General features: G+C 36.8%; 1 protein-coding gene across 1 annotated transcript; it reads right to left on the bottom strand.

Moving 5' to 3' along the window:
* Nucleotides 1-338: 338 nt before the first annotated feature.
* On the bottom strand, nt 339-977 carry LOC109166990. The gene has a single exon (XM_019315891.1). It carries the CDS (start codon nt 975-977, stop codon nt 339-341), a length of 639 nt encoding a protein of 212 aa, XP_019171436.1.
* Between the last annotated feature and the right edge of the window lie 24,172 nt (nt 978-25,149).

Below are 25,149 nucleotides of genomic sequence, written 5' to 3'. Positions count from 1 at the left end.
GGAGCGAGGCTTGGTGTCACATGGTGCGACACCCCACTATCAAACATCCAGGGAGGAGAAACCCTAGTCATTGAATTTGCGGTAGGAGATACATAGGATTGCACAGGAGGAACATCATGCTCCTTTAAAAATAGGGCTAGCGTTCGACACACCCTTGTTTCATGACCCGTAAGATAACAAAACTTACAGACGATACCTGAGCGATTGTGTTCCCCATGTTGCCGATTGGAGCCATAATGATTGTTATTGTTGCGGGCCCTCCGGTTGGTGTTGGATTGGTGGTTGCGCCGCGGGGGTGACCAGGTGAGTTGAGTAACATTAGCAGTAGTAAAAAGGGACTAACGCAAAGCCTCTAAGTGTGTCAATTGGCGTTCATGATCAGTCAGCACATCTACCAACTCGCCAAAAGAAAGAGGCTTCTCACGAACGCGGATGGTCGACGTGATGGAACTGTAATCCTCGCCTAGCTGAGTCAACACATAGACGATTAGATCTTCGTCAGATACGGGACACTGAGCCAACGCTAAATCATCAGCTATGGCTCGCATGTCATTGCGATAAGTGGTGATGGACCGAGACCCTCGCGGATTCCTCGTGAGTTTGGCCTTGAGGGATATGATACGTCCTCGTGAGGCACTGGCATAACTAGCAACAAGACGTTGCCACGCATCATGGGCTGTCGTAGTCAAGGAGATAAGGGGTTGTATGGTGTCAGTACAGCTCCCAAGTAGAGCACTGACAATAACTTGGTCTTGACGATACCAAGCTAAATGAGCCGGGTTGACAGAAGTTTGAGCAGGATCAGTGAATTTGGCTGGTTCCTTGGTTGTACCATCAACATAGCCAAAGAGATTAAACCCAACAAGTGTGGCATGAATTTGACGCCGCCACACCGGGAAATTCACGTTCGTGAGTTTAATTGGGAAGTGTGTTGGGCCATTTAATTTGATTATTGTGGTTGTAGTAGCGGAAGCCATTTGGAAGGAGAAGGAGAAAAAAAAAAAACTTCGTAGGAGAAATTAGGCTCTTGATACCATAATAGATTAAGAACTTAACTGATATTATTGATGTAAAACAATCAGCTTTAAATAGCATACAAGGGAGAGAACATAGTGAGTAGTTAGCAGGTTGTTGTAACAACCAGTTTAATAATGCTACATAAAAGAAATGCAACTAGATTTAATTATATACACCAGGACTATGTGGTTCAATGGTATCCGGGTTGGACTTCCATTTGGAAGATTATAAGTTCGAGCCTCAGTGGAGGCGTTATTGGTTCTTTGTGTTTCAATAGGTTGAGAAAGTATATGAACAGATACTACAATGTAATAGAGCCAGTAACTTTCAAAAAAAAAAAAAAAATTTAATTATATACAAAAATATGTCAGCCACAGATATCCTTAACATATATTCCTTTTACTTTATTGTCATCATTAATTGTTACTTAATTATTTTTATGACGTTTTTCCACTAATTTGTTAGAACTAGTTCCCAAACACTATACTTGAGATGCATTTTTATGTTTAGTCAAACTACTATTTGATACCTTTTGGTATACTCATTAACACGCATTTTTATGTTTAGTCAAATTACTATTTGACACCTTTTGGTATACTCATTGACACGATATTTGATGTAAAAATACTTTCTTACAAAAATCTTAGAGTTGGTCTAGAGTTGATCTACTAAGGTTGTCCGTAACCCAGTAATTATCTCTATTTTTAGATGGATGTGGCATTTTATTTGCAATTCCCTTTTATTTTAATTTGTCATGTCACTTAGCAAGCTTGCATCTGCAGCAAGCTTGTTGTTGGCAGCTTTTGCTGCCTTTTGCAGCAAAAGCTGCCGATGTGACTAATTTTAATTTATTTATTTATTTATTTTTTTGTAAACGTAAGTTTTTATTGTATTTTTTTGTTTTGTTTTGTTATTTCTTATATATATATACATATATATATATATATATATATATATATATATATATATATATGGTTTTGGTTAATGATTTTTATTTTGTTATTAACTAATTTATGTTAATGTTTAATTATTATTTAATTTATTTTTAAATTATTGTATTGTAATTTGTTACGTAATACATTTTTTAAAATTTAAATTATTATTTGTACTTGGCTTAATTGTAGTGATTTCAATTAGTTCGAATTAGTAAGGTTCATTTGAGGTTTAGTTTTACAATTTAAATCGTAATTCAAATTAATAACACGAATTATTTTAGTTAAATAAAAATTGTAGTATAACTTGCATTCGGTTATATATATATATATATAGTACGAATAAATTTTTAAATCATTTTTAAAAATTACGTTTTTAGATTTTCCGAATAACTATTTTTAATATTTAAAAGTAATTTATTTTAAAAATTACTCGGTATGTTTTTTTATTTGAGGTTATTTTTATTATTTTTAGTATTTAATGTAATTTATATATTGATATAAATTAATATATAAAGAAGAGAAAATAATATTTATTGAGAAAAAGATATTAATATTTTAAAGTGATGTGATATTGGGGCCCACTTTAGAAAGTTGGTAGAAATTGTAGGGATGTAGTGTAAATAGTAAATGATTTGTAAATTAGGTGATGTGGATCGGAAGTGGAACCCATTTTAGAAAGTGGGAGAGAGTTGCTGGGATGGGGTTAGCCTAAAGAAGATAAACTACTGGAATTAGGGTTCTAGCTAGTGTGTTCAATCTGCTTCACAGATTTGATCAACTACTGGAATTAGGGTTTTTTTTTTTTTTTTAGATTAATGTGGCTGTGGAATAAGTTAGTGGCATTATTTTAGGAAAAGTTGTAATCTTTTATTTCATTGTTCCCAAACTTAATCGGTGTAATCAACTGTGCTACGCATGCGGGCTTAATATTTTATTTCAATAATTAGTATTGGAAGCCTTAAGAAGGTGTCTAAAACTGTTCTAAATAGAATGTAGATTTTAGGAAGCTTGAAATAGAAGAATGCCTTTAATAAGATATCTTAAAATTATATGCGCATTTTTCGAATGAGTTTAAGAAAATTAAAAGCCCAATGAATCAAACTCGTAAGCTTTATGTACTATAATCATGTCCACCAATTTATTGAATTCATCTTTTAATTTTGTCAAACATAAACCTTGAGTATGAAAACGTTTCCATGACAAGTCTTCCGTCAGGTAGGTTAGCGTTAGACGTGAGAGGTAGTATTGTGGTTTCCCTTACTTTCCAACTTCAATTCGCATTTTTCGAATGAGTTTAAGAAAATTAAAAGCTCAATGAATCAAACTCGTAACCTTTATGTACTAGAATCATGTCCACCAATTTATTGAATTCATCTTTTAATTTTGTCAAACAAAAACCTTGAGTATGAAAAAGTTTCCATGACCAGTTTTCCGTCAGGTAGGTTAGCGTTAGATGTGGGAGGTACTATTGTGTTTTCCAGTCATGCGCCCTGGTGTACGGGAAAGAGATGGTGAGTAACGGGTGTAAATTATCGTTCCGCAAGGGATTGAGACTATGGCACGTACTTGAGTGACAACTAAAATTCTAGGCACCAAAGTATTGGAACCCACAAGAATCCAAGCAAATTTAAATTCATAGTTGGGTAAAGTTAATAATTAAAGGCTAAAAATCTAGTTAAGACAATGCAATTTAAACACAAGTAAACACAATGATAAAAGATGGGCTCAAATTAGGGGATGTTGCCTTCTAGATGCTTTAACAACTTAGGGATTAGGGGAGAACATCAACCAAGGGAACACCAGGGCAAAGCACATAAAAATCCTAGCTTAAAGCCATTTTCATAAGCTAATAAACAAGGATTAGAGCAAGGATTGCCCCACTTTCATGGTGTATTAAATCCTAGCTCTTAAAGCACATAAGCTTTTAGGCCCCCAATTCTTCCATATTTTCATAGAAAGAAAATGGGTTTAGAGAAAGGAGAGGCTTAAATTCTTCCCCCAACTTTCATTGTGGAGAAAAACTATCCAAAAGCAAGTTAATAAGAGTTACGTACCAAATATTAACAAGATTCAACATAAATCCTTCACAAACAAATGAACCCTAAGTTAGATATCTTCCCCCTTATGCAAAAATCACCTATTTAGCATCTAGGTTGACAATATCACCCTAATCCGAGCCCAAAAACGGACTACTCACACTTCATAAGCATAAATAACAACAAAGCACAAGAAAATATCATAAATATTGCACAAGAGCTTTAAAAGAAGAGTAAGAAGCTTCTCTATTGAAGATGAAGAAATTGTGGTTGAATCCCACTCCAATCTGTGTTTACAAGCTTGCTAGATGAGTTAGAGATGTAATACTAGACTAGTCTAAGCTAAGGAAGTCTAAGGAAATGAAGAGAAATGAGTTCTAGCTATCTAGGGTTCTAACTTCCTCCAAAAATCTAAGAAAATCGCATAAATATTTTACAGAGCACAGAGGTACTGCCTTAGGGATGGCCATCCCTAAGGCAGTATGATTTAATCTTGGTTCACTGGAAAGGGCGTACGGGCATACGTACGGGCGTACGCCACCTGCTTCTTTTTGAGATCTTGGATGGGCTGACGGATGGGCTGACGGATGGGCGTACACAAGGGGGTACGAGGCTGCTGAAAATTCTTAAATTCATTCCAAACTCTTTGATTGATCTCTTGGTCCCAAAATTGCTCGTATCTTCCCACAAATCATTGAATTCCTCACTTGTTGTGAATGATTGTACCTTGAAATAAAACCAACATAACTTAGTCACAATTCACACAAGTTTTTAGGATATTCACAAATAAAAAGGGTTCAAGAAAGGGGTAAAAATATAGACAGAAATGCACTTATCAACTCCCCCACACTTAAACTTTTGCTTGTCCTCAAGCAAAGACAAAAATAAATCACTATCCTAGCAAAGAAATTGATCACACTCCCACCTTGCTCAACTTGTCAATCCACAAGCCAACTTGCTACAACACAACTTGTTTCAAGAATCATTTTAGCATTCCACACAAGTTCCATTCTCAAGCCAATAACCAAGCACCAAAATTATTTAAGTGTGTGATGATCAAGTGTGCACAATACTAAGTTGAGATTATGCAAAGCTTGGCTTTGAATGAGATCCCATAGGCTTTCCCTTCATACCGCCACTAGTTCAACTCTAAGATTGCATGCTAAGATCAAGTAGGACTTTTATTGGCTTGTAATGGGGCTAAGGGTGAATGGCTAACAAAGAAGGGGTATGGAAAATAAACAAAGGAGAGAACTTCACATTTATTCACAATTGGGGCTAGAAGAGATATAACATCTATGGACTAAGGAGCAAACAAGACTCAAAGGACAAAACAAACCTCTAAAGTGGTGGGGGTTGAGTACAACTCTCAAAACAAATTTCAAACTTTTATTCTTCTTCTTTTCTTCTCTTTTCATTTTTTCTCTTTTCATCACTTTTTCAATACTTTTCTCTTCTTCTTTTTTTTTTTTTTTTTTTAAACATCTTTTTTTTTTTTTTTTTTTTTTTTTTTTTACAAATCAACCAACAAACTTATTCAATGAATCAAGACCCCCACACTTAGGCAAAATTATCAAGAGGATTACTTACAAAACAAGCTCCAATAAAGATCTCCTCTAAGAAAAAGAACAAATTAAATGCTCTATTCTCTCAAGGGTGGAGGAAAATATATTTGGCTAAGGGTTGAAGGTTAAAAGGTTAGGATTAACACAAGGAAAAAAAATCACAAAGAGTGGACAAGTGCTTAGCACTTATTAAACAAAAAAAAGGCTCAACGGGGACAACGAATGATAAAAACATATGTAAGGGTAGGTTTAAAGGCTTGGGCTAAACAAAAATAGCCTAAATCATTTCAGAGCATGCAAATCTTGGGCTTCACTTGGGGAGTAATTAGGCAAGTTCTAGCAAAACAAACATGACCGGAATCTCACATAAGCCTTCACTAGCAAAGCATAACACACAAGATCAAAAATTTATTCATTTATTAAGTGGTTAACAAGGAAATTGGCAAGAGAATAGATCAATCATATGGTGTACCTCAAATCATCTGTAACACCCCGAAATTTTAAGACTTTTGAAGCTTATATAATAAAGGTGAAATCTCATTAATTCCCAAACATAATATGAAGAGTACGGGGTGCTATGCCACACCTGAGCTAGAGAACTCAGGTGCACAGGCTAACTAACTATTATCCACAATAATGTAAATACATAATCATGGGACGCAGGCCGAAAGGGAAATTAACTACTTCTACGCTTCAAGGTTCTAGCGCGCTCCAGTGTCTACTCTTCTGTACCTGAAAGCCAAATATATCTGTTCAGCGAGAGATGCTGGTAACCCACTCCAACACGTTGAAATACGATACATATAGATATATACATAGATATACGAAAACCATTTCGAAGCATGAAGATATATCCTAATAGACTCTAGCTTTCAAAATATGGAATAGACTCGACAGATAGGGATAAGCACAGTCAACAGTTATACCAAGCATATACAGTTTTCCAGTATAGAGAACAGGCACGATAGATAGAAATAAGCACATAACCAAGCATATACAGTTGCTAGCATAAATCCTATAGTCACGTTCTTAAAACACACATAACAACATCTTATCCACTTCTCATCACATAAGCACACTTTGTTGGCGCCACAGGACCAATCGCATGCCCATACATGAGGGTCAGCGCATATAGCTCGGACACGGCCCCGCAGCACCCTGCCCCGTATCGCAACACGGAGGGGTCGATCGCAACCGACCGATGAACCGCAGCTCATCATAGTTTGATCGCAACCAAACAGTGAACCGCAGCACAAGAGTATGTCATCTGACCGCAGCCAGGAAATATGAACCGCAGCTCATGTAAAACGTTTGATCGCAACCAAACGGTGGACCACAGCACGAGAGTGTAAATCTAACCGCAGCTCAGGAATAACCAATCCGATCGCAACCGGATTGGGGTATCATGCACACATAACACATAGCAAGCACATGCAACCCACATTAACACGTTGGGAAGGGGGAGAAAACGTATAACAAAACCTATGCGTGATCCTTCACATACTAAGAATAATTCTAAGGGGTGCATACTTCTCTTGCCTAGGTCAACGGGATACCAATTCAACTAGCATGCGATATATAAGACTCATACAACCTACGAACGGTACCCGAAATATCAAACTAGACATAGGCACGATAGACGGAGTCCGTTGGGACACCACGGGGGTCGGGGGAACATCAAACGGGGAAGCTGGAATCCCGATGTGGGGTATTTTCCAGCGTGTAGCCGGTGGGTGAGGGTTCACCCGCCGGCTGCCCGCGGGTGGCGTGATTCTGGGCAGCGGGTGCCCGGCGGGCAGCTGCCCGCCCGCCGGCTGCCGCTGCCGGTGTTGCCCATATTGGCCGCGGGTAGGTGGCGGGTCCTGATGGACAATTTTTAATGTCCTCGCAAGTGCACGAGTCAATTGTAGCAGTAGCGTGCAATAGCAATGGTCGATCCCACAGAGAATTGATAGTATTCAATTTAATAACTAAACTTAAAAGAAATAAATCACTTGATAATGTAAAGTACTAGAATCAAATGCTAAAAAGACATGATCAATAAAACTCAAAGAAAGGTAATAAATTACCATGAACACGAAGCGAAACAATAATGGAAAAAGAGCTAGAAACATGAATTAATTTATATTATTAATTTCGCATATTAATTTAACTTTCTAAAAATCAAATATAATAAAGCTTAGCAAATTTGATAAAGCTAAAATAATAAAGATTAAAAGTAACCTCAAGCAAATTTAATAAAGTAATCTGACAATACATGGCAAACTAATTGTTAAGGTTGACTATTCTCACTATCTCATAATTGCAGGCTTGTAGCAAAAGAAAATTAAGAGCAGCAAAAGTAAAGTAAGAAAAATAATGGAAGAACTCTTATGCCAAAATAGGGGTCTCTGAAGCTGCCGACCCTTTTGCTGTTGCCGTGGATGAATGCGAAGCCAAAACAATCTACCGCCGTCGTCGACCAGAAGCTACAGACCGACAGAAAATAATTGTTCACTGTCTCCGGAATTAGTCCGGAGTGGAAATTGGTGTTCCTTCCTCCTTGAAGCCGCCCTCTATTAATACTACTTGGGATCAACGGCTTCTTCCGTAAAGCTTCACCGTAAATTACTCTCGTCAATGAAAGCATTTGGGATCTCTTCTTCCGCGCGACTGTTTTGACTACCTTCCGTTGATTTGCCGCAACAAAGCTTTGACCAATACTAATTTTTCACTTAAATAAAAACATTTAAAATCTTAAATAAATTAGAGACCAATTATAATTAGTCTATGTTTATTAAAACTCCTGCTGACCATATACTACTACAATTATTATTATTATTATAAGAGACCATATATAACTAATCTACATTTATTAAACTCCTACTAATCATGTACTACTAAAATTAATAATATTATTATTAAATTAAGATCAATGAATTATTAGACGGACAGAATTCAAATAATAGACAAATTTAATAAAAACAACCTAAAATTGAATAATATTACTAAAAACTAATTATAGCAATAATAAATAAAAATAGATAAGAATTAATCAATTATTGCAAATTAACTATAAAAAGATTATTTAAAATAACAACAAAAATAATGTTTATCAAATTTCCCCACACTTATTTATTTGCTTGTCCTCAAGCAAAGACATTATTAAAAAGAAAAGAGATTAAAATAAAATCAAGCATAAGATCGAGCTTTATCCAAATAGACTTTCAAATTTATTGCCACCAATGCAAAGTTAGTGCCAACTCAAAGAATGTATAAAACATTTGACTAGAAATTAAAAACTTTAACAACTAATATAAAATGTGTGTTCGTGTGCTGACATCCCTTATATGAACTATACAAAAACTCAATAGAAAAACATGAAAATTCCACCAAATTCAACCTAAATCAAATTCAAAAATATTCTATCACCGTGCAGGTGCAAAACATGAAGGAAATAAGGATCAAGGCATTTATTAAAATTTAAAAGCAATTGCTCGTCTCTTCTACACTCATTATTTTTTCGTTTTTGATTTTTTTTCTAAAGAGAACTTCCCCAAAAACCTCGCCATTTTACGCCAGACTTGTTTGGGTTTTCATTTTTGTGTGTACTCATAAACCAGACCACGACACTTATTTATTTATGGTACATGTGTAGGTGGCTGATTCAGCGGAGTAGAATCTCTTACTTTATTGCAAACAAAATAAATAAAACACTCATTTTTATTTTTCATTAATATTTTTTAAATCTTTTTTTTTTTTTACCTCACTTATGCCATAAAGATGATCCTTGAACCAACACACTACACCACAATTTATAGCACTCAAAAATAGTTTAAGAATTTGAAAAAGGTAATATAAAGCGAAACCAACATATAAACTATCAAAGAAATTGTATAGACCATATAAGTGTATTTGTGATTTTCATATACTATTTATTTTTGATTTTTTGATTTTTTGATTTTTGATTTTTTGATTTTTGATTTTTTGATTTGACAAAGATATAAAATTAAAGAAATTAACAACTAGTCAAAAGCAATATACACACTAAGAGCTGACAAAAACCTGCATTATTTTTATCACCGAATATTTAAAAGACTTAGGGATAAAGCTCAAACTAATGCTAGAATTTTAAAATAAAAAGGTTTAAGAAAATGTGCATAAGAAAATTAAAAAGTTTGAAATTTTTCAATTTTTTATGATTTGTGGGTATAATCCCTTCCCCACACTTATTTTCAACATTGTCCCCAATGTTGTGAGAGGAAAGAAAAGAAGACAAAGAGAGTCCCCCTTTATTAGATTTTTTATTTGTAAAATTTTCATATAGCCCTGTAATTTTAGAATAACAATAAGAAAATAATTTATAATCAACGTCATTCAAAAGATTTTCTTTTTGTAGTTTTTCAAACTCCAACTTACCATCCTCTGCAAAATTCAACCCCTTAACTGCAAAATACGGGTTAGCTCTATCAAACAAATTCATAGACATAAAAATTGGAAACTGAATAGGTTCACCAAGCACATTTTTGGTTAATTTATCGTTTTGAACATCAAAAGAGATTGTGGGCAAATCTTTCTGTAGCACTTCACTTACAGTTTCAGGCACATAACTTTTGAGCCTATTTGAAAATAGAACTAGAGGCAAATAAGGCTTGGGTGGTACATAAGGCTCATCTTCCTCAAAATCTTCATTTTGTATAGGGGTGTTTTCAAAGCTTTCATCAACAAAGATTGGGGGCACATAAAGTTTGGGAGGCAGATAAGGATTATCAGATTTATGCAATTGAAGCTCATCTTTTTCAACAACAATATCATCAACATCATTATTCAATTTTTCAATTATTTCAGTTTGTTGACAAATGATATTATCTTTTAACGTGTTTTCATTATTCAGAGCATCCTCAGGTTGATTAGGTAACTTACCTGGCACATGCCCTTGCACAAATTTAGCAATTTGCTCTAAATGTGCTTCCAATCTTTTAAAGCAAGTCTCATTTTGTTGTAATCGTTGTTCATCTTCTTCTTGTTGCAACTGGTGCTCATAAGCTTCTTGTTGCAACTGGTGCTCATAAGCTTCTTGTTGCATTTGGTGCTCATAAGCTTCTTGTTGCTTCTGGTGCATTTGGAACCATTGATCATGTGCTTCTGATCGCCTATTGCAAGCCTGTATATAATCATTCAAGGAGTCCTCCAAAGATGGTTTTTCAAGTTGGGGTAGAGTTAATTGAAAATCATTTTGATTATTATAACAAAATAAAAATTGGAGTAGTTTGGTTGAATATCATTTTGATTATCAACCCAAGAGGGTGGAGGAAGTGTATCTATGGTTGTAGTTGTTTCTTGCGGTTCAAAAATTGGGTTTTCAAAAAGTAATATTTCTTTCTTTTTCCTATCAATATGATCGTCTAAATGCAACAGTTTAGGATATAAAGAACGACGACCCTCCATCAAATAAATAAACAAAATAATAAAAAAATAAATAAATAAACAACTGGAATAGGGAAAGCAAAAACAAATAGTAAGCAATTTTTAAATAGACTAATGACTTGAATAAATAGCAATATTAAAAAGGATAATCAAACTACAATAATAATAAAGTGATTGAAAAAAAAATGGGGAAAATAAATAAAGGAAAGGGAAAGCAAAAACTAGCATAAAATATAAATATAAAGATAACTTAAATGCAAAATGATTAAAATTTAGGAGCTAAAGGAATGTGTTACGGAAAAAAATATGAAAGACTAGAATCAATTAAAATGCTAATTAATTAGAATACAAAAGCGAAATAAAAGAATTAACAGAAGCCAGAATAACAAATGGACAATCAAATTAAACAGATAGAAAACAAGAACAAATATAAAGAACGAAATCAAATTGCACAGTAAACAATTCCCCGGCAACGGCGCCAAAATTGATGGACAATTTTTAATGTCCTCGCAAGTGCACGAGTCAATTGTAGCAGTAGCGTGCAATAGCAAGGGTCGATCCCACAGAGAATTGATAGTATTCAATTTAATAACTAAACTTAAAAGAAATAAATCACTTGATAATGTAAAGTACTAGAATCAAATGCTAAAAAGACATGATCAATAAAACTCAAAGAAAGGTAATAAATTACCATGAACACGAAGCGAAACAATAATGGAAAAAGAGCTAGAAACATGAATTAATTTATATTATTAATTTCGCATATTAATTTAACTTTCTAAAAATCAAATATAATAAAGCTTAGCAAATTTGATAAAGCTAAAATAATAAAGATTAAAAGTAACCTCAAGCAAATTTAATAAAGTAATCTGACAATACATGGCAAACTAATTGTTAAGGTTGACTATTCTCACTATCTCATAATTGCAGGCTTGTAGCAAAAGAAAATTAAGAGCAGCAAAAGTAAAGTAAGAAAAATAATGGAAGAACTCTTATGCCAAAATAGGGGTCTCTGAAGCTGCCGACCCTTTTGCTGTTGCCGTGGATGAATGCGAAGCCAAAACAATCTACCGCCGTCGTCGACCAGAAGCTACAGACCGACAGAAAATAATTGTTCACTGTCTCCGGAATTAGTCCGGAGTGGAAATTGGTGTTCCTTCCTCCTTGAAGCCGCCCTCTATTAATACTACTTGGGATCAACGGCTTCTTCCGTAAAGCTTCACCGTAAATTACTCTCGTCAATGAAAGCATTTGGGATCTCTTCTTCCGCGCGACTGTTTTGACTACCTTCCGTTGATTTGCCGCAACAAAGCTTTGACCAATACTAATTTTTCACTTAAATAAAAACATTTAAAATCTTAAATAAATTAGAGACCAATTATAATTAGTCTATGTTTATTAAAACTCCTGCTGACCATATACTACTACAATTATTATTATTATTATAAGAGACCATATATAACTAATCTACATTTATTAAACTCCTACTAATCATGTACTACTAAAATTAATAATATTATTATTAAATTAAGATCAATGAATTATTAGACGGACAGAATTCAAATAATAGACAAATTTAATAAAAACAACCTAAAATTGAATAATATTACTAAAAACTAATTATAGCAATAATAAATAAAAATAGATAAGAATTAATCAATTATTGCAAATTAACTATAAAAAGATTATTTAAAATAACAACAAAAATAATGTTTATCAGGTCCCCTACACCCCATTGACTCTTTCATCACAGAAAACGCCCCGGGAACCTTTGTGGAACCCGAAACCATGCTTAGACACTTTCAAACGCAATTGACGACAACACGTAGACAGTTAACGGATTTAAAAGCAAGAACATACGGCATATAACCTATCATGCTTTTCTAATCATAATCAACACCCAAACATACGAATTCCCACCCAATATACCAAGAATAATACCATACGAATTCCACGATACAACCTAGGGTTCTAATTATTTTTAGATCAACAAGAACACAATTCATCTTCTAATATCAAGATTCGGTAGGAATATCACATAAACATCAAGAACATCATATAATCATCAAGAACCTCTTAATACCATCAAGATCATCAAGATCACCCATGGAATCATAACACCAATTACCAAGATCAACATAATGAATCATCAACACACAAGAATATGGAGGAAATCCTAAGAGGGGAATCATAGCTATGAAAATAGGTTTTGTTGAGACATGGGTTACCTCTTAGCCTTAATTAATTCCTTGGCTATGAAGGGTCTTTCTTTAAGCTTTCTTCTTTCTTGATTTCCCCTAGGGGAATTCTTGGAACTTCTTGTGTGGTGAGGGATTATTGTGGTGGGGGTTCTAGGTGCCTCTTAAGTCCCCTATTTATATACCTAGGAGTCCTAATTAGGAACTAATATTATAAGCTTGCTAATTCTATTCCTTTTAGGGCTAGGGGTTGGGTTTTAGGGTTGAGGGCCCACGGACTATGGTGGGCCTTTTCTTAATTAGTTGCTGTAATTTAATTCTTTCTTTTGGGTAATTGGTTAAATGATTAATTGGTTTTAGGGATCGTAACACGGGGTGTTACACTCTCCCCCCCTTACATGGGGCTTCGTCCCCGAAGCCCGGTGTGTTAATCCATTCTTTCACCCCTAGACATCCCGCATCTTGGCTTCCCGGTTAGGAATGTGGCCCCGTGTTTTGCCTTAGCTGGGGTAGACTGGACTTTTGGTGGTGTTGTGATAGGAAAGTTTTGGGTCTAACTCGGTCTCCTGCTCCTGAGCTGGATGCCCCGCGAGTGCCCAAGGTGGCCTTGATTGCTACCACCCTCTGATCTAGTGCGCGTGCGGTACGGATCAGGAATGAGAACCCTTCTTCCATGATTTTGTTTTGCCGGTTGAGTTGTGCGAGTATGCGTTCATTGATTGAGCCCTCGTTTTGCTCCCTTGAGTTCCCTCCTGATTGTGGGTGCAACGATGGGTTAGGCTTGTCACCCTCCTCCTAGTCCTCATTTCCCTATGGACCCCCACAATCTTGCATTGCTCACTTGAGCCTTTTGTTGGAGATGTCCAAGCGGTCGACCAATTCTCTTCGCTCTTCCTCGGGTTTGAAGCAAATTTCTTCGAGGGTGAGGTAATGTCCCCCTTCAGTGTACACTACAAGAAAAATCATGAATTACGACGGAAACATCGCGACGGAATGTAATCCGTTGTCGATTTGCGACGGTTTTTGCAACGGAACGTGTTCCGTCATGATTTTGCGTCGGAAATGGTAACGGAATTCAATTCCATAGTGATTTTTGGCGCAAAATGAGAAAAAAAATAGAAAATTTTGGCGCCCACATTTTGGCGACGAATTTTGCGACGGAACTAAGTTCTGTCACCACAATGGCGATGGAAAAGGCAACGACTGATGGTTCTGTCGCGGTTTTGCGACAGAATCGGCGACGAGAATAAATTCCGTTGTGATATTTTGTCGCAAAGTGGAAAATATTCCCATTAATCTTTGCACCAAGGAATTGACGATGGAGGCTGACGACGAAAATTGCGACCGGTATTTTTTCCATCGCGAAAATATTTAAAATTTGAATTAAAGTTTATTTTCGCTACATAATGAGACAACAGACTCGATTCCGTCGCCAATATGGTAACACATTGGCGATAGAAAATGCGACGCCCAACATTTTCGTCGCGCTACGGCGATGAAATCAACAACGAAAATTAATTCTGTTGCGATGTTTGGTGCAAAGATAAATTTGACGTTTGAGGTTGGTAACGGAACTTGCGACGATCGTTCTTTCCATTACTAAAATATTTAATTTTTTAAGTAAAATTTATTTTCGCTACAAAATGAGGCGACATAATTGATTCCGTCGCCAATATGTTAGCACATTGGCGACGAAAAATGCAATGCCCCACATATCCATCGCGCTACGGCGATGGAATTAGCAACGAAAATTAATTTTGTTGCGATGCTTGGTGCAAAGATAGATTTGACGTTTGAGGTCTGCGATGGAACTTGCGATGATCATTATTTTCGTTACTAAAATATTTAATTTTTTTAGTAAAGTTTATTTTGACAACAGAATGAGACAATGGAATCGATTCCGTCACGAATATGTTTGGTGCAAAGATAGATTTCACATTTGAGTATGGCGACGGAACGTGCGACGATCGCTCTTTCCGTCGTGAGAATATATAACTCTTTTAAGTAAAATTTATAAGTTTTTAATGATCAAATTTTGCACTAGGTTTGGTATTATAAGTAGAAAATTTTCAAAATCTAATGTAAAATTAAAATTGCATATGAATTCATATGCTATAACTAAATTGCATAACTTTTTTAAACACTTCATCATCCATCCTATTTTACTTATCTTATTTTCATTTTTCGTTAGTCCTGAAATAGTGTTTTCTTTCTGAAATTGAACTTAACTATAATTTTACATTTCTCAATTTACCTACTGACTTGTTCAAATTTATAGGCAATTAATGAGGTAAGTACAATTATACTTTGTACAAATGACACCTACTTCTAAGGGGCATAATTGGAAAGGTAGAAACACTAGTTTCGTTGCAATAAAAATCGTGCAAAAAGCAAATGTGACAAGGAATTAGGGACATATGTAGTATTTCACAATATCAATAAATATATTATAATACAATAAATTTCACTTTTAACAAAAATTAAGTTAAGTTTTATTGTTTAATCAATATTGAATTATAAATTTAATTTAATATAAAAATTGTTAAGACATCATTTTTTATTATCGATTATAACTATTTACAACTATTCATCTTTAGTATTACTTTTACTAGAAGTTTAAATTTTACAACTATTCATCGATGCGCAAAAGTAAATGTCTAACATTAGTATTCAATGTTAAAATCATAGTTATAATTATTTTAATGTATATATATATATATATATATATATATATATATATATATATATATATATATATATATATATATATATATATATATATATAATATCATAAAATTTATAGTTGTAGAATTCATATTATATATTAAAAAGTATAGTTGAGAATTTGGTTAATAATTATGGTATGATTAATAATTGTTAACGTACAAATTTATACGGAGTATATGATAAATGATTAAATATAATTATGGTATAATTTAATGTATATTGACCAAAGTTTAATAGTGTAAGATAATTTTGTCCGTTAAAAATGATGATATAATATTTATAGTGTAGATGTACAACTCAATAAGTATAGAAATGCAGAGACTACAAACCTTCAATCACACCTATATGAATTGATAGAAATATTGAGTATAGGGTACCAACCTTCACTCACTACACTTAGTGTGTGTGTGTGTGTGTATATATATATATATATATATATATATATATATATATATATATATATATATATATATATAGACACACACACTAACTATACACTTAATTGATATGTTAATTTAGTTAACCAATATTTTATAATCAAACTATTGATAACTAAAATTTTTAAAAATCTTTAATCATTAACCGAATTGAAATATTTATTAATTTACCAAAACAAAATAATAATAATAACATATAACTTAAAATAAAAAACTTAATTAAACAAGGTAATATTATATTTCACAATCCAAATCAAACATATAAGTGGATAATCCAAGATTTTGTGAACCAAACGGCTCCTCCAAATTCTAAATTACAACTACGTAATATCTAAATTCTAAATTTCCATAGCCGCTCTTCCAAATTCTAAATTTCCACAGCTGTGATGCCGATTCCCTCCAAATTCTAAATTCTAAATTTCCACAGATGCCGCCCAATCTTCGTCGCCTCCTTCTCAGAGTAACTCCCCTTGTCGCCGCCCTCATTCTCTCCACCGTCTTCGTCCTTTTCCTTACCAACCTGGGATCCCTTCTGGTAACCTCATTGCTCGTGAGCGTCGCCATTGTTTGCGCCCATTAAGCTTTCTGCGTCCCCAAATATTTCTACTTCGACGAGCAACAGGCTCAGGCTCTGACGCCATGGGTATCATCTCCTTGTTGACTGGTGTCGCCACAAATGCTGCCGCCACTCCGGCCACTGCGGCTCGGGTTTGATATGGAATTCGCGAATTCAATGCCGAGTTTTTTTTGGGGTAAATTTTAAGGCTGTCTTGGAAATTTGTGAAATTATTATTCTTATTTGTAGGTAGTAAAGGAAAATGACATCAAAATCAAATGATGATACCATTCGTAATTCAGATTTGTGATTCTTTTAGTTTAGGTGTAAATGTATCTTTTTGGTGATGAACCCTTTGCAATTCTCCACTTTTTGTTGGGATATACAAAAAAAAAAAAGAAGTATTTTTTGGCTTTTTGCGGCTGCGACTCTGCAACACTCATTTGAGAGTTGAGACTTCGACTGGCGAGTGGCTACGTGCATCAAGCCAGCAGCGACATCAACTTCCGGCAAGGCGGTGACCAACCGGCAGGTATGTCTTGATTATCTTCTAGTTTAGTAATGGACAATGGTTTAGTTGTATTAAGGAGTTTGTTCTGTTCTTCTAATTTTCACATTTGTGATTTAAATTAGAGGATTTTTTTTTAATTCGTAGGTTGGAAGAAATTGAATGTGTTTGCTAAATATACACAAAAGAAATAAGATGGTAAAATTAACTTTATAATTAATCATCTGAGAATGATATAGATGATATTGGCATATTTTGAGGGAACGCGTATGTACCTGCACTGTGTAATTCTTCTTGTGAATGTGAGTTTTGATGGATTAATTTTATGCAGATGTGATTTTCCTGTTGAGAATTAATTTCAGTAAAAATGTGGGAATTTCTTTTTGCAACATTTGTGTTTACTAAATCTTAATTATGTTTTTTTTTTTTTTTTGCCAAATGAAGTATTGTCAAGTTTGTTTTTATGTTTTGCCCTTTCTTCAGGTGGCCAATTTCCTACTTGCCTGATTCTAAATCAGCAATCTAAATCCATTTGTTAGTAGATTTAGGAAAATACTATGGATGTGTTTGGTTCATGGGTTTACACACTAGAAATGTGAATCAAAATAATAGTTAGTGATTGGTGTAAAACTTTTTAAAACACAACCATGAAATTTGATTTTATTTTCAATTAAAAACCACATTTCTTTAAAAAACGAGTATCATTCTATCTTATTTGTAATTTGATATAGCTATCTTCTCTACAATGATAAAGAGAAGAGATGTTTAATTACATACCTGTGTTGTTGTAGTGTTGCTATAAGTGTTGATAATGTCTGTTAATTTATTACACAATTGAGGCAGGTCTAATTCATGAATACAGTGAATCAGAAATAAGATGGGGACTAATACTTTTACAATCATATTCATGTAAAGTTCAAAAGAGATTGCAAGGATAATTGGAATCTTTTAGTCCAATAAAAGCCTGTAACTAGAGCAACTATAAGTGCATATCAATAAAGAGCAGCTATAACTTATAATTTAATGTTTAAATTATAAGTGATTATGTTTGGATTGTTCGAATTATGCGTTATTGTGTTTTTTTTTTTTTTTGTCAGAATAAGTTGCATTGCAACTGGATGTATTAACACAAAATGGAGGTGAAGTAGATGAGAGTTGATTGTACTATGGTGCAATTGGCGGACATAATAAGAAAAGAAGAGTTTATGAGCTTGGCTCATATGGTACCTTTATTCGTGGTTCAATAAATGTTAACACATCAGACAATATAACATCAACCTCGTGCCTTTAGACAATGCTAATTCTACAAAGATGCAAGATGAGATTGAGAATTTGAAGGCTTCTATGGTCCTTATACAACAAAGATTAGGTGCTCTTGAGAGTGAGAAAGCTGGTGTATCATCACCACCCTCATCACAACCGAATTCAACTTGATATTGTTTTTTTTTTTTTTTTTTTATGGATTACTATATTGATGTTTAGATATGAACTTGGTATTAAGTACAACATTTAAATTTTTGAACTACAAAGTAGTATCGCTTTTATATTACAAATTATATTGTATTTTAGTTTGCATATTAACATTTTAAATACAAATATTAGAGTTTTAACAAAATAATCAAAATTAAAAAATAGTAAAATAATAATAATTTACCAGCATCGCAATAAATATGATTTTAGCGATGGAATATTCATTGTCATTATAGAGACGAAATTGGTGACGGAAAGATTTTTGTTGCCCAAAACGCGACGGAATCACGACAGTGATTAGTTCCGTTATTTTTGTACGACGAAATTTTGTGACGGAAAACAAACTTTGCGACCAAATATTTTGCGATGGAATCACTACGGAAATTTGTTCCGTCGTTTTCTTACGACGAAATTTTGTAACGGAAGAAAAAATATGCAACGGAAAGGTTAGCGACGGAATCACGACAATAATTATTTCCGTCGTTATATTTCACGACAGAAATATGCAACGGAATATGAGTTTTACAACGGAATATTTTTCAAGCGAAGGCGGCAGAAAGAAACATTTCCGTTGCCAAAATTGCGACGGACTCGCGACGGGATGACTTCCGTCGCCTACTTCGCGACGGACAATTCCGTCACCATTTTTCGTCGCCACCGCTTGCGACGGATTATTTCCGTCACGAAATGAAATACGACAAGCCTTGACACTACGGAATGGATTCCGTCGCGAAACGCGATTTTCGACGGAATTTCGCATTTTCGCGACAGAATTCTTTCGTCGCGAACCGCGATTTTTCTTGTAGTGGTAGTAGATATCATTACGGCGGAGGTTCTGGGCGTTAAAGATCATGCCATTCGAGGTTTTAACCTCGGTGTGGCTTAGTTCCACTCCCTTCTTTTCCATGATCCAACTTAGGATCATCCCGTAGGGTAGGCTAAGCCGGTTGCTTGTTTTGCAAAACTCCATGTGTTTTAGCATGAGGGCCGGCAGGTTGAACTTGATTTTGTGTTTCAAGAGATAGGCAAAGGTGCACTCTAAACTCCCCACGTCCTTGCTCTTATTGTTTGTGGGCAAGAGGCTATCGGTTACAATCATAACCAATATCTTTTGCTCCGCCGTTAGCCACTTCCTATTCGGTCGTGTGGCCGAGGTGAATCCTTCTTCTCTCCCGAGTAGGTACCCGAGGTAGTCTTTGTACCCCGTACTTTGGGTGTCAATCCACCCCTTTCGGTCGTAGTTTGACACATCCGTGGTGGTCAATTTCAAGAGCTTGGCCAAACGGCCTTCGGAAAGTATGATTTCCTTGCTTCGGACCTTAGTGGTGATTTCTAGTTTATCACCTCGTTTGATGGCCACCAAGTGTTGATAGAACTCTTTCACCAATTCGGGGTACGTATCCCCCTTGATGGTGAGGTATGTATCCAAAAGGCCTTGATAATTAAGCATATCGACCAATTCCGGAGAAAATTGGTCGGGTTCAAGAGCTTTACCTCCGATTACGGTATAACCGGCATTGCTCCATTCCGGGGTACGGGTTCCGAGGGGTTTCTTTGGCATTATGATGCTTTACGTGATGGTGACGTTTTCCGGCGAGCTTTCCGGCGAGACTGCGGTGGGGGCTCCGGTGCGGCTTCGTCGTGAGGGGGGCGGCGGCTGCTGGGCTCCGGTGTTGGTTTGGGCGAAGGGGAGTGGTGGTCCTTGGTGGCGTCGGGCAGTGGTGGCATCGGGTTGCAGCTGGGCGGCGGTGCGGTGGTATGGGGCTGGCGAACGGCGCTCGGCCGGCGGCGGCGATCGGCTGGTGGTGGTGTTTGTGTGGCTGCCGGAACTTCTTTGGTGGGGCGGTGAGGTGAGCGGGAGAGGGAGGGAGGAAGTGAGGGAGAAGGAAGAAGAAGAAGAAGAAGGGTTTTTGATTTGGGGATTTTTGTGGGTTTTAGGGACTTGTAGGGCTTTAAGAAGAAAGTGTTCCCTTGTAGTTTTAAGAAACACTCTTAGCTTAGTGGTTAAGACCTTGGTTTTGTATATAGGAGGTCAAGGGTTTGATTTTTATTGGTAACACTAGGCTTTTGATGGTGTGGTCCTTTGTCTTTTTCCCTCTTTCGTCCTCTAGTGGTGGGAGGCTTGGCTTGTAGTATAATTTTGGTTTTATCTTTGTACGTAGGATCGGATTTCGATCTAATCTTTTATAAAAATTCCGAAGTAATTGAGCTAAGTAAGTAGTTTTACTACGAAGGTGATTACAAGGAATTTGCCGGTTTATCCTAGACAGAATTCATCTTCTTGGTTTTCTTCCGCGGGGTTTGCGCGGTCCTCGTCTTCTAGGGTTAGGTTCCCCTCCTCGAGATTGCCCTCGTTCCCGAGGTCGGCCTGGGTGCGGCTGACGAATATTTTTCCAGGAGCGCCGTAGTTTCCTTGGTGGGTGGTGCCCCCGTGTTGACCCATGGTGGTGGGGCGTGGCCTTTGGGGTTGAGTGCACTGGAAGGCCTTGTGCCCCTCTTCATCGCAGTTGAAGCATCGCCAGGGATTGCCCATACAGTCTTTACCTCTATGGCTTTTGTTGCCTTTCGGGCAAGAGAAGCTCCTTGTGTTAGCTTCGTTGTTCCCTAGGGGCGGCCTTTGGTTGGTCAGATTGCTCGGTCTTGTGTTGGTGTCGTTTCTCGTCCTTTTCACCGGTGGCGCTCCACCCACTACTGGAAATTATGGAATTTCCGACCACTTGAAAGTGATCTTAAATCAAGTCGAAAGTCTTGTTCCGATCACTTTTGGTATCCGGAAAAACCTTTGTTGCTATTTCCGACCACTTTTTGGACTTTTTGGTATCAACTTAATTTAAGATCATTTTCAGGTGGTCGGAATTTTCATAATTTCCAGTAGTGACCCCCGGTGTTTCTCTTACGTATCTGTTCCTGAACCCCACGTTGGAGTAGTTGGATTCGATAGAGATTTGCGGCACTGGAGTAAGCCTCGTTGAGGGTCCGAGGTCTACTTACTACTAGTGCTTTTCGGGCTTCGAAGTTGAGGCCTGATACGAATCTCTCTATTTTGGTCACCTCGGTGGGGACTAGTTCTGGCGCGAAGCGTGCTAGTTCGAGGAATCGTTTATGGTATTCCATGACGGTAGCTGTCCCTTGTTTCAAATGGAGGAACTCTTCGTACATGGATGCTTTTACGTGTGTTGGGTAGAATCGTTCTCGTAGTCGCGTTTTGAGGTTTTCCCAGTAGAACCCTGGTTCTTGTTGGTAAGCGGGCCCCTCGTGGATCCACTAGAGATCGGCGTCGTGTCCGAAGTAGAACGAGGCTATCTCCACGCGACGTTCTTCTGGGCATTCCACTAACCCTAGAATTTTGTCGAGGGTCCGGATCCATTCCTCCAGGATCACAGGGTCCTCTTCTCCTGAGAACGTGGGTGATCGATGGTTTGAAACTTGTCGGGCGACGTCTGAGTTCGCGTTTGATAGAGGAGGCGGGGGCCTGTTTTTGCGAAGAGCTACGTCGCTTAGTGCCTGGGCGACTTGCGTTAGTTGTTGTAGTGTTTGGGTCAGGGGGTCGAGTGCGGCGGGTTCTGGAGTCCTTGATTCTCTTCTGCTTGGTGCCATGCTGTCGTCTTTCTGGGTCAATGTTTACAAGAACGTTAAATTAGAGCTTGGTGTTCCTCTTTCGAAGTGGTAGGCGGGGAAAAGTTTCTTTGGATAGGGGAGCGATAAAGTGAGGGGGGTTATGTGTAGGTTTCACAGTCTCACCGCATGTCTTAGGATTCCTGAATCCAATGTCCCTAAGTACCTAAAGTTCAAGTCTATGTCCTAAGGTCTGTCTTAATAGTCTTATCCTAGGGTCAAACTTAGGCTCTGATACCAATTGTAACACCCCGAAATTTTAAGACTTTTGAAGCTTATATAATAATGGTGAAATCTCATTAATTCCCAAACATAATATGAAGAGTACGGGGTGCTATGCCACACCTGATCTAGAGAACTCAGGTGCACAGGCTAACTAACTATTATCCTCAATAATGTAAATACATAATCATGGCACGCAGGCCGAAAGGGGAATTAACTACTTCTACGCTTCAAGGTTCTAGCGCGCTCCAGTGTCTACTCTTCTGTGCCTGAAAGCCAAATATATCTGTTCAGCGAGAGATGCTGGTAACCCACTCCAACGCGTTGAAATACGATACATATAGATATATATATATATATATATATATATATATATATATATATATACATATATATATATATATATATATATATATATATATATGTATATATATATATATATATATATATATATATATATATATAGATATACGAAAACCATTTCGAAGCATGAAGATATATCCTAAGAGACTCTAGCTTTCAAAATAGGGAATAGACTCGACAGATAGGGATAAACACAGTCAACAGTTATACCAAGCATATACAGTTTTCCAGTATAGAGAACAGGCACGATAGATAGAAATAAGCACATAACCAAGCATATATAGTTGCTAACATAAATCCTATAGTCACGTTCTTAAAACACACATAAAAACATCTTATCCACTTCTCATCACATAAGCACACTTTGTTGGCGCCACAGGACCAATCGCATGCCCATACATGAGGGTCAGCGCATATAGCTCTAACACGGCCCCGCAGCACCCTGCCCCGTATCGCAACACGGAGGGGTCGATCGCAACCGACCGATGAACCGCAGCTCATCATAGTTTGATCGCAACTAAACAGTGGACCGCAGCACAAGAGTATGTCATATGACCGCAGCCAGGAAATATGAACTGCAGCTCATGTAAAACGTTTGATCGCAACCAAACGGTGGACCGCAGCACGAGAGTGTAAATCTGACCGCAGCCAGCTTCTGAACCGCAGCTCAGGAATAACCAATCCGATCGAAACCGGATTGGGGTATCATGCACACATAACACATAGCAAGCACATGCAACCCACATTAACACGTTGGAAAGGGGGAGAAAACGTATAACAAAACCTATGCGTGATCCTTCACATACTAAGAATAATCCTAAGGGGTGCATACTTCTCTTGCCTAGGTCAACGGGATACCAATTCAACTAGCATGCGATATACAAGACTCATATAACCTACGAACGGTACCCGAAATATCAAACTAGACATAGGCACGATAGACGGAGTCCGTTGGGACACCACGGGGGTCGGGGGAACATCAAACGGGAAAACCGGAATCCCGATGTGGGGTATTTTCCAGCGGGTAGTCGGTGGGTGAGGGTTCACCCGCCGGCTGCCCGGCGGGTAGGTTGCGGGTCCCTACCCCCACCTACCCCCCACTGACTCTTTTATCATAGAAAACGCCCCGTGAACCTTTGTGGAACCCGAAACCATGCTTAGACACTTTCAAACGCAATTGACGACAACACGTAGACAGTTAACGGATTCAAAAGCAAGAACATACGGCACATAACCTATCATGCTTTTCTAATCATAATCAACACCCAAACATACGAATTCCCACCCAATATACCCAGAATAATACCATACGAATTCCACGATACAACCTAGGGTTCTAATTATTTTTAGATCAACAAGAACACAATTCATCTTCTAATATCAAGATTCGGTAGGAATATCACATAAACATCAAGAACTTCATATAATCATCAAGAACCTCTTAATACCATCAAGATCATCAAGATCACCCATGGAATCATAACACCAATTACCAAGATCAACATAATGAATCATCAACACACAAGAATATGGGGGAAATCCTAAGAGGGGAATCATAGCTATGAAAATAGGTTTTGTTGAGACATGGGTTACCTCTTAGCCTTAATTAATTCCTTGGCTATGAAGGGTCTTTCTTTAAGCTTTCTTCTTTCTTGATTTCCCCTAGGGGAATTCTTGGAACTTCTTGTGTGGTGAGGGATTATTGTGGTGGGGGTTCTAGGTGTCTCTTAAGTCCCCTATTTATATACCTAGGAGTCCTAATTAGGAACTAATATTATATGCTTGCTAATTCTATTTCTTTTAGGGTTAGGGGTTGGGTTTTAGGATTGAGGGCCCACGGACTATGGTGGGCCTTTTCTTAATTCGTTGTTGTAATTTAATTCTTTCTTTTGGGTATTTGGTTAAATTATTAATTGGTTTTAGGGATCGTAACACGGGGTGTTACATCATCAATCACAAATTGCATTGCAACAAACACCACCAATCAAACCACCAACCAACAAGTAGGGAGTAATCACAATTTCAAGCATAGATAGACAATTTATTCACACAAAACTCAATGAGTCATTCAAGCAAAAGTTTCAAAAACTTCAT

The sequence above is a fragment of the Ipomoea nil genome, unplaced genomic scaffold, assembly GCF_001879475.1.
Source record: "Ipomoea nil cultivar Tokyo-kokei standard unplaced genomic scaffold, Asagao_1.1 scaffold0317, whole genome shotgun sequence".
In the NCBI taxonomy this organism is placed as follows: domain Eukaryota; kingdom Viridiplantae; phylum Streptophyta; class Magnoliopsida; order Solanales; family Convolvulaceae; genus Ipomoea; species Ipomoea nil.
Note: the sequence above shows the minus strand (reverse complement) of the source record. Positions and strands in the feature narration are given on the sequence as shown.

Excerpts from the sequence above, each read along its gene's own strand:
- LOC109166990 (XM_019315891.1), bottom strand. The coding sequence starts at position 977 with ATGGCTTCCGCTACTACAACCACAATAATCAAATTAAATGGCCCAACA.